We start from the raw sequence: 10,337 nt of genomic DNA on the forward strand, positions 1-10,337 counted from the left end.
AAATGGAGTCTTTAAACGCCTCATATGTAAAGTTATTAGCTGTCAAAGTGACGCCAAAATGAATGGGAGTCAATGGGATGCTAACAGCAGGTGGGGGTCCACTAAGCAATGGCGGCGCCCGGGGAAGCTTCAGTAAAATATGAAACCCTGCCCCCCTGATTATAAACTTTTCAAAGTTCACTTCGAGGCAATATATTTTCTTTAACAGAATTTCTCTTTCAAAGCCTACAGTGAACGGCCGGTTTGGACTACAGTCCTCTATTTCCTACTTTAATGACATCACTATAAGAGTTTTTGACTAAACTCCGCCCACATGAATACATCAGTCAGCTTTGGCTCAAACGGCTCTGAAAGCTAAGCTGCTGTCGAATCACAACACACTAAACAAACTACACAATCACAACACACTAAACAAACTACACAACACACTAAACAAACTACACAATCAGAACTTATGTATTTCTGAAGGAGGGAGTTCATAGAACAAGAAAGACCATCAGCCTGTTTTGAGGACAGTGAAAACAGCGCTATAGAGATAAGAACATTGTGTGAAAAACACCACGTTTTTTACACGTTAAACATGTATTGAAACAACCCAGCACATTTGAAAGTGTATCTATGTTTCTGTAGCTCGACTTGTAAATGATTGCATGAGCAATGTAAAGATCATTGGTTTGATACCAGCACACTCAACATTGTATAGCTTGAATTTATGTTGAATAAAAGTGTCTGCCAAATGCATCAATATAAATGTAAAAATAAACAAAAACTAATTAAAGTAGAAAAGGTTTCAAGCATCTTCAGTCTCTACCAAACAATAAACTTTAGCTCTCACAAGCTCCTCTAATTGAAATGCTACAGGCCTAGTAGACAAAAGCAAGTCTTTATTAAATGTGAAAAGTGTCTGCAGGTTTCAGACTGAAGCAGTGCTCAGATGGGATTTATTTGTTAGTGGTGCTCCATCACTCCACTGACTGCAATCAGAGCGCATGTCTACAGGCTAATGTTTCTGTTTGTGTTGGGCGCTGTTGAGCTGATCCAGAGAGCCGTCTGGGACCACCAACACCATCAAATCATCGGGCCAGGTGGGAGAAAGAAGCCGATTGTACGCTGTAGGGTAACGTACACATACTTATAGAGTGATATGAGTAATAAACACAGAGGAACGCTTAAGAATAAAAATGACCGCATTAAATCTCACGACGGGACTAAATGGATGAAATAACTCTTACTTATTCTGTTGCCCTGTTCTTACCTCATGTCCAAATCATTTCACTGTCTTTGTTTTTGAGATTCCTGTGTAATCAATGTTGATTGACAATATTTTAATGCTAACAGCAGGGCTGTAATTTTGTTTGTTGCAAGTCAAATGATAAAGATGAAGCGGTTTTTCAATGACAGGATCTCGATCAAGAACGCTCTGCTGTTTACTCTACCTAATAGAAGTTGATGTAATAAACATTTGGTGTTTATTTGCATACATTTAAACTGTGCCTGACTTTATTGCTTTGCCAAAGTTGCTGTCACTCATGTCGCCTAAAATCACTGCTTCTCTCTTAAAGGATTACTCCACAATTTTTATAAAAAAAAAAAACAGATATTTACTCACCCACATATGACATTTTTCTCCATGGACTTTAGTGGACCTCAATAGTTTACAGTTTAAATGCAGGTTCAAAGCCTCTAAACCAGGGGTCTCCAACAGAGTCTGTGAGGTGCCCGCTAAAGCACATTCGATTAATAGTCACAATTGTAATATTGATTTATTACATATTTTTTATATTAGCTTGGCTTACAAATGTTAACATTTTAAACACTACTAAAACATATCAACAAGTAAAATAAAATAAAATCAACAAGTAAAACTAAAAGTTTTTAGTAGACTCTATCAAAAAGTATCCTTCCAGATTGTTTTATACACTGTGGTAGCCCTAGATCACAATAAGGTTGGAGACCCCTGATCTAAATGATCCCACTTGAGACATAAGGGTCTTATCTAGAGCAGTATTTCTCAAACTTTTTCAGCCCAAGGACCACTTTATCTTCCAATTTTTTTCTGAGGACCACCTAACAGAATCCCACTCTAACACTCCCTGAAAAACAACAAAATAGGAAGAATAAGCTAAGTTTAAGTTTAATATGCAACTGTTTCAAGTCAAAAACAAATTTTTTAAACACAAATGCAATGCTATGTTCAAAAATTATTATATGAATTTTATTTCATTTGAAAAAGTAAATGTGAAATGAGTTGCAGCTTAATATGAACAACAAACTGCACATGTGAAAAAAAGTGCAATTAAACATACTGTAACAGCTTAGGTCCCACTTAATGTCATTCCAAAGAGCCCTTAGTTTAAAAATGAGGTGGTGGGTATATGAAGCCTATGGTTGTAACTATGGTAACAATAAAATACTGAAAAAAATCCCCTTAATGTCCAAAATCACTGAAATTACAGGGATTTTACACATGAAACAAAAACTAGTACATTACAAAACGAATAGATCTGTGGATTTTAGTTGTTTTCAGTTGACACTTGATCTTTTATTTTGATCCTCTTTGGTTTAGCCAACCGATCCATTTTTACGTTATTAAAACAGAAAGGCAAGAACTGATATCACAGTTTCACAAGTGCATTAAAAATCTACTTAAATAAGTGACGATTGTACAAACACTTGCCTAGTTTAGGTCATCTTTTGGCGGACCACCGGGGGGGTTTGGCGGACCACTAGTGGTCGGGGGACCACTAGTGGTCGGGGGACCACACTTTGAGAATTACTGCTAGAGAAAACATCCTAATTTTCACAAAAAAATTAAAATGTACTTTTAAACCACAACTTCTCGTCTTGCACTAGCCATCTGACGTGCCATGGTGATTACGTAATCACAACGAAAGGTCATGCGTTATCATTTTAAACAATAAACTGACACAAAGACATTAATTAGTATCACACATACAATACCATCTGAACGCTCCTCTTTCTACTCTATTGTAAACATTGGAGTGGTAACGCCTGACCATTCCATGTGATTATGTAATATGTAAGGTCGCACTGGTGGTTTAAAAGTAAATATTTTTTATTTTTTGGAAAAATCACGATTGCTTGGCTAGATGAGACCCTTATGTCTCTGTTGGGGTCGTTTGGTGCCCTTTTAAGCTTCATTGAAACTGTAAACTGTTGAGGTCCAATAAAGTCCACATACGGAGAAAAATCCTGGAATGTTTTCCTCAAAAAACTTAATTTCTTCTTGACTGAACAAACAAAGACATAAACAATGAGACATGAACAATAAACCAATTTTGGCTGTGTGGTTCTATCAAGAACCTTTAACATCTGAAGAAACTTTCCATTTCACAAAAACTTCTTTAGATTATAAAAAGAAAGAAATGATTTTTCAATGACATCGCTGTGAAGCACCTTTATTTTTTAAGAGTGTTGTTTAAACATCACTTTGAGGTTTATATGTTGATTAAGACGGTTTAATTTACAGACACTTGTCCAAATAAACTTCAATTTGAATCAAACCTATGACCTATGCCAATGCCAAGATCTATGAATCAAACAGAAGTATGAAGAAAAGCTGTCAGATCTCTCAGTCAGTTGTGAAGACATGTTTCTGGTGAAGTAAGCAGCTTAACCCATAAACCTGACCGCAGCGGACAGATCCTGCTCGTAACCTGTGTAGTGCTAAACCTCGATACATTATCTCTCCCACCGCCTTCCTGTGGTTTTAAATGACTGCTTTCCATTGCCAGTGAAAGAGCGTTTCAGTGCGCTCCAAAGAGAGAAAGGGAAAAATGAAACCAAACTGGTTTTTGGTATAATAGAAGTGTGGAGTGGACATGTCTGTTTGTAAAGTTGAATAGTGATTGTTGAGCGATGACATGTTAAACACACACACCTCCTCTGACCTCTGTGATGGGTTAAGACACTGAAGGAAACTTTAACTCTACTGGTCAAATACAAAGAGGAAGATAAGAAAAAACACTTCAGCGTAACACAACATGAGGCTCAATCGAGATTCATTCATCTTTACAATCTCAAGGTGAATATTTTCATGTTTGTGCACCTACACGACACAACGATACTTGAGAAGATCACGTAAAGCAAACAAGATCTCTTCTGGTCATTTCTTTACATCATAATGACTTCAAAGGTTTATAATAAGGTCACAAGGGTAGCGTGATATTGTCAGTGTGCTGATAATGATTTAATCTCTTCCAAAGAAAATCCCGATCACATCTAGAACACAGTTATGTACACAGATAAAATCAAAAACTGGAGTTGTGAGATCTGAATCCCTCATCATGCTTATATTCCACATAAGAGCATTCAGTTAGATGAAGTGTTTAAATAATGACTGCTGGCAGCATTTATACCAGTGTTTAGATGTTCATTCAAGACAGAAGTTCACATCAAAGCCATTCATAAGAAAATAAAGCACTTTAATGTTCATAGATTCATTGCTTACACATCAGACAACTTAAACAGGTGAAAGGAGAAGAAATCAAATGGACTCAAAACATGAAAAGTCATCACAAACCAAAACTGACTCAATGCACACCAGGCCACTGTATCCTAGAGAAAACACAAAATCATTTCTACTTCATCTTTAGAAGGCTGATGACAAACATGAGGCGTAATATTTCTGATGGGAACAACCAGGTTGTTTTTGTAGACATGCATAAAGACTATTTGACACAAACACACTGCTGACGGCACCATTTCGTCTTTGACATTAAAACCTTGTTGGACAGCAAATGCAAATAGCAAAACTGTAATATTCTGCAGCGGTCATATGTACATATATGTGTCAAATTCATTGCAGATATAAAACATATATTATATGCACAATATTTACATTTTCAAATGATTTTATACAATGCACAAAACAAGCTGTAAACAGATGATGTTGGGCAGTGTCATATGTGTGAAATCTCCATTGGGTTTTTATCCAGCATCTCGTGGTTCAGTTTTAAAGGAATCTCGACGTCTAATCGTTTCTTTTTTGGTTTTCTCACCTTTTTACAGCAAATGTACGTAACCAGTGACACGACGGTCAGAAAGAGTCCCAGGCAAGTAGCCGTCAAGGAGAGCAGGAGCGCCTGGTACTCGCTGCATTGAATTGGCACTCGTTCCCCCTCCCTCCCTTCTTTAACCGGAGGGATCTCCTCACGATCGATATCTGCTCCCCGGGGCAACAGGCTCTGAATAAGAGTTTCATTGCTCACTGTCTCATTCACAAAGAGGTTGACCAGTACCGTGGAGTAGAGCTCCGGCTGACCGTGGTCTCTAACTTTGACCCACAAACTGTACAGACCTCGATTACTCAGGGTTTTCTTCAGGGTTATGTTACCCGTGAACGGGTCGATGTCAAACGACCCCGGCTCTCCATCCGTCCTCTTGACGATACTGTAAGCGATAACGGCGTTCATTCCCGTGTCCCGATCCACGGCGTAGACCTCCGTTATAGACGTTCCTGGGAGCGTGCTGGGAAGCACCAGCATGTAGGACTGGTTAGACTGGGGGAACAGAACGGTCGGAGGGTTGTCATTGACGTCCAGGAGGAGAACGGTAACCATTGTGACACAAGAGAGGGCGGGTTCACCTCCGTCGACGGCCTCGATCCAGATGTAGTAAGTTCCTTGCTGCTCCCTATCGAGCGGGGTTTTGGCCCTTAACGCCCCTCGACCTGTGTCAATCACGAAGATGTCGCTACCGTTAATGATGGACAGCGCCACCCAACCGTTCTTTCCTGCATCTGCATCCGTAACGGTGAGCACCCCGATTTCCCCGAAGCCTGGAAAGTTTTCTGGCACAAAGAAAGTAAAATCCTTATTGATGAAACGAGGACTGTTGTCGTTACGATCCAGGACGGTGATTATCACGGTGGCGATGGACTCTTTTCTTGGCGCACCGCGATCTACCGCACGCACCGTGAATCTGTACAATTCCTTTTCCTCCCGGTCAAGAGAGGTGGAAACAGTCAACACTCCAGTCGACCTGTCCAGGTGGAAAATCGTAGGAGCGTCGACACCGAGTACGTAATACACCTCACCTCTGCTGTCGCTGTCCGCATCGGCGGCCTGAAACTGGGCGAGGAACGTATTCGGAGGGTTGTTCTCCTCAACAGAGACCTCGACGAGCGACTGCTTGAAAACCGGAGCGTTGTCATTAACATCCAACACGTGGACCTTCACTACGGTCTTAACTGTTAATCCGTGGAAGGTGCGGACCACGATGGTCATTTCGTAATCCTGCTGCTGCTCGTAATCCAGAGGTTCGGTGGTCTCAAGCAGGTACTCGTTTTTTAAACGCTCATAGGGTACGAGTCTAAACGGACCTGTCCTCTCCAAAAGACACTCTACGCTCTGCCGCGGGTCTGTGTTCTTGATGGTGAAAAATGCAATGGGTGAAAATGCAGGCTCCGATTCACTTAGGCTAACAACGCCGTCCTTCTCAGAGGCGATATACCGCGGTACAACAACCGGTGGTCCGGAGAGCTCTTTGATTACGCGAACCGTAACTGTCGCAACTTCCGGAATGCACGTCGGACCGTTAGCTAATACGTTTAGCTTGTAGAGCTTTCCTGTGTTGTTGTCTATTTTACCCGCTAGTTTAAGGACCCCAGTAGTTTTATCCAAATGAAACAAGCTTCTGCTTTCTAGGCTGACCCGATCACTGAACGCATACGTGATCTGAGCGTTGCCCCCCTCATCTGGATCATAAGCTTGGAGACGAGCCAGTTGCATGCCCTTAGTGGCGTTCCCATAAAGAGTAACGTTCACTTGTGACTCTGTGAACTTGGGGCAGTTGTCATTGACGTCGGTGACGATAATCCTTAGAGCGGCGGTGCCTAGAAGCGGCGGGGAGCCCCCGTCCTCGGCTATGATCTCAGTCACGTACTCGGCTTTCCTCTCCCTATCTAGAGCTTCGGTGATGATAAGGAAGGGCGTCAGTTCGCCTCCTTCGTTCTCCTCCACGTCTAAAGTAAAAACCCCAAAGTCATTAACCAGCCAGTACGTCTGGACGCCATGAATGCCCACGTCAGGATCCACTGCCGACTGCTCCACGGCAAATCTGGCGTTAACCGGTGCATTCTCTGGCACGGTCAATCTGATTTCATTTACAGGGAAATGTGGCGTGTTGTCATTGACGTCCTCGATGACGATTTGAATCTTAACCAGCTGAAAGTACTGCTGAGGGAGAATTAACACATCCAGAAAGATTGAGCAGCCCTGGCCATCGTGGGACTCGGCACACAGAGACTCTCTGTCGATCTCGACGGCAGATGTGTACAGCTTTCCTGTGGTGTTATTCAGATTCACAAACTGCTGGCCGGTCGTCTTTTGCTCCAGATTGAATGATCGAGGAGGGTCTACAGAGAGATCCAGGTTTAAATCGGCACCAATAGCCCCTATGAGTGTGCCTTCGGGTAATCCTTCTTTGATCTTATAGATACGGTGACTGAAATTTGAAGAGCAAGAAAGTCGATTGGTATAAAGGAGGAGAATAAACAAGCCCTGGAACAGACAGAAACAAAAATGATTAACAAAATGTGTACAGTTTTCAATACACACATACTGTACACACACACACACACACACACACACACACACACACACACACACACACACACACACACACACACACACACACACACACACAAACATAATCAGGTGTGATGAGACAAACTCCATTTATGTGGCTATACTGTTAAATCTGTTTGTATACTGTAATGACTAAACATTTACCCATACAAAAAACATACTATAGTAATAAGTCATTATTGTTTCTACAGTAAAATCATAGTGAAATAACATTCTTCAAACTGTTTAAAAAGCTTACAGAATCCGTATTTTATTTTTAAAACAGAGATTGTAAATAAAAGTAATTATTAGAGGATTACTGTAATGACTGTAAGCATTTACTTATGATAAATATTTATGTTGTTGACTGTGTGACAGCTCATCATTTTGTTTACACATAATAATAATCTTCATTAACAGACAAAATAACACATAAAACAAGTCTTAATAGATTATCAATAACATAGAAAAACAACAACGACAAAATCTGGATATCTTCTGTAGGCTAAGAAGTATAAGGAGATTTTAAACTTAAATGACATCTTTTCATTCCGTTTGCTGAAGTTAATAATTCAAGTTAATAATAATGAAATCTCACCCATAATCCTCCTCTGCTGTAGCGGCAGCTTCTGTGTTTAGTGTTCCACATGTTTCCCGTCACAGTGAACGGGAGCGGTGCGCGTCTAGAGTTGTAGCCGCATCGTGAGCGCCTGTGAGCGGCTGCGCTCTCACTCCTTCTCGCCTCGCACACAACACTGAAGCGCTCCGACGAGAGCGGCGGACACGCCCACAGCGTGACGACATAACTCTGACGCGACCAATCAGCGCCGGCGCACAGCTGTAAGGGCGGTCTTCACATAATTTGTGAAGTCAAGTGAAATGATGTTGCAATAATTTGATTATTTTGTGGTTAAGAATAGTTTACTTCATTGGTATGACAAGTATTATAGTAAGTTAGGGTTGTTAGTTAGTATAAAAGGTTGTAGGGTTGTTACTTGTTAGTTTCTTTCTTGTTTATTTCTAGGCTAAATGTACGCTAAGCATGTGGATAATGTGGTCAATCTAATTTACTTTCCATTATTAAATTTACTGCAAAAATGACTTTCTTACTCTGTATTCTTGTCTTGTTTTCAGTACAAACATCTAAAAATTCTTAAATCAAGCGGCATTTTCTTGATAAGCAAAAAGAAAATAAGTCCAGTTTTAATAAAGAAATCTAAAATTTAAACCAATTTGTGCTTTAATCAAGCAAATAAATTTTTTCTTGAATGAAGTGTTTTAAGAAAAAAAGTTCAAGAATTTACCCCATTGGCAGATTATTTTGTTTGTTTTAAGCACAAATTTACTTAAATTGTATATTTTTGTCTAAAAATGCATGCAAGTCATTTTTTTGACTGGTATGGCAAAAAATCTCAATATATTTTTTTTTCAACTTCCCGTTTAACTGATCTTAGAACAGTTTAGCAGACTATGTAAAAGAGTTAGAAAAGAAGAAAAACAGAATCTGGCAGAAATAGATCTTAAATGGATGGATGGATGTCAAAACTGTCAGACAGATATTGTATTGTTATTATTCATCAGAGCTGCAGTTTTTGTGCAGATGAACACAGCAATATTAAAAGACTCAATTCTTAATGGAAGAACAAGATTATTTTAATCTGCATTGATATAACACTGATCAAAGCTGACACCTACTATAATTGGCTAAAGAAAGAGTCTCTCTGAACAGTTACAAACTTTTTACTGCCTCTTTTAACCCTCATATCAAAAATGTTTAACCCCACAATAGTGCAAGATAACCATATAAACCTTTCCCTGTCATTTACTGATGGTTGTCTGATGAGCATTAGTAATAATGAAAGGAGATTAGTATTGAGACTAGAGAGGAATGAGATGGGTCAACCATCAATATAACCTTTACCAAATCAACTTCTCTTAATCTGAGTAACAGATGTTGGCTGTGATTGAGAACACATTGACCATCTGACATTACAGTAAAATAGACACATACAGTACATCCCTTTAAAGAGATGAGGAGATTAGATGACTGTGATTCTGTGGATTTGTTGTGAAGTCAGAAAAACTAAATATGAAGCGATATAGTAAATCACTGATACTAACTTTAACATTAACATTACAGATAACAGACTAGCAGTTTTTAAAAGGTTTGCCATCACATTACAATGATGCGCAATGGTGATTTAAAAGTACAGCTCAGGAAAAAAGAAAACAACATAAAGACATGTGAAATATTCTTAGGTGAAATATTTAAATGTGCAAATGATGCAACATTGAATATAAATATACGGAGTACATTTATAAAACTTTAGTGTAAATGACAAGATCTGCTTTCTTAGGATGGAAAACAGCAGCTCAGAAATGTCTCCTATAGAAAGTCATAGGATTTGGTGTGACGTGCAAATAATGATAATAATGAGAGTAAATAATGACAGAGTCATTTGTGGTTGACATTCTTTGAATACATTTACATTTATGTATTTGGCAGACATGTTTATCCAAAGCGACTTACAAAGTAAAAAGAATGATCAGTATGTGTGTTGTGCTGCTAATGCAATGCTCAACTACAGGAGCACAAATCCAGATAAACATGACTCAAATGTACTTTAGATTTATTATCTTAACTGTGAATGAAGTTTCCTTGCCTTCAGGTCGATCACTCATCACATGCAGATATAAGTGGTATATACGATAGCATTACTACAGTATTTATATGCTCATTTACCCACA

At 39.3% G+C, this 10,337-nt stretch overlaps 1 protein-coding gene across 1 annotated transcript; it reads right to left on the reverse strand.

Annotated features, from left to right (window-relative positions):
* Window positions 1-4,428: 4,428 nt before the first annotated feature.
* Window positions 4,429-8,361, reverse strand: pcdh20 (protocadherin 20). Its single transcript, XM_065259295.2, has 2 exons — window positions 8,188-8,361; window positions 4,429-7,523 (listed from the first exon to the last, which is right to left on the reverse strand). Exons 1-2 carry the CDS (start codon window positions 8,236-8,238, stop codon window positions 4,923-4,925), a joined length of 2,652 nt encoding a protein of 883 aa, XP_065115367.1. The 5' UTR covers window positions 8,239-8,361; the 3' UTR covers window positions 4,429-4,922.
* Window positions 8,362-10,337: the final 1,976 nt, after the last annotated feature.

This window comes from Paramisgurnus dabryanus, chromosome 14 (genome assembly GCF_030506205.2).
Source record: "Paramisgurnus dabryanus chromosome 14, PD_genome_1.1, whole genome shotgun sequence".
Lineage (NCBI taxonomy): Eukaryota > Metazoa > Chordata > Actinopteri > Cypriniformes > Cobitidae > Paramisgurnus > Paramisgurnus dabryanus.

Bases quoted from the DNA above. Each gene is read 5' to 3' on its own strand.
- pcdh20 (XM_065259295.2), bottom strand. From the start codon at position 8,238: ATGTGGAACACTAAACACAGAAGCTGCCGCTACAGCAGAGGAGGATTA. The intron at 7,524-8,187 runs GTGAGATTTCAT...TGTCTGTTCCAG, and splicing joins ACAGCAGAGGAGGATTATGG to GGCTTGTTTATTCTCCTCCT.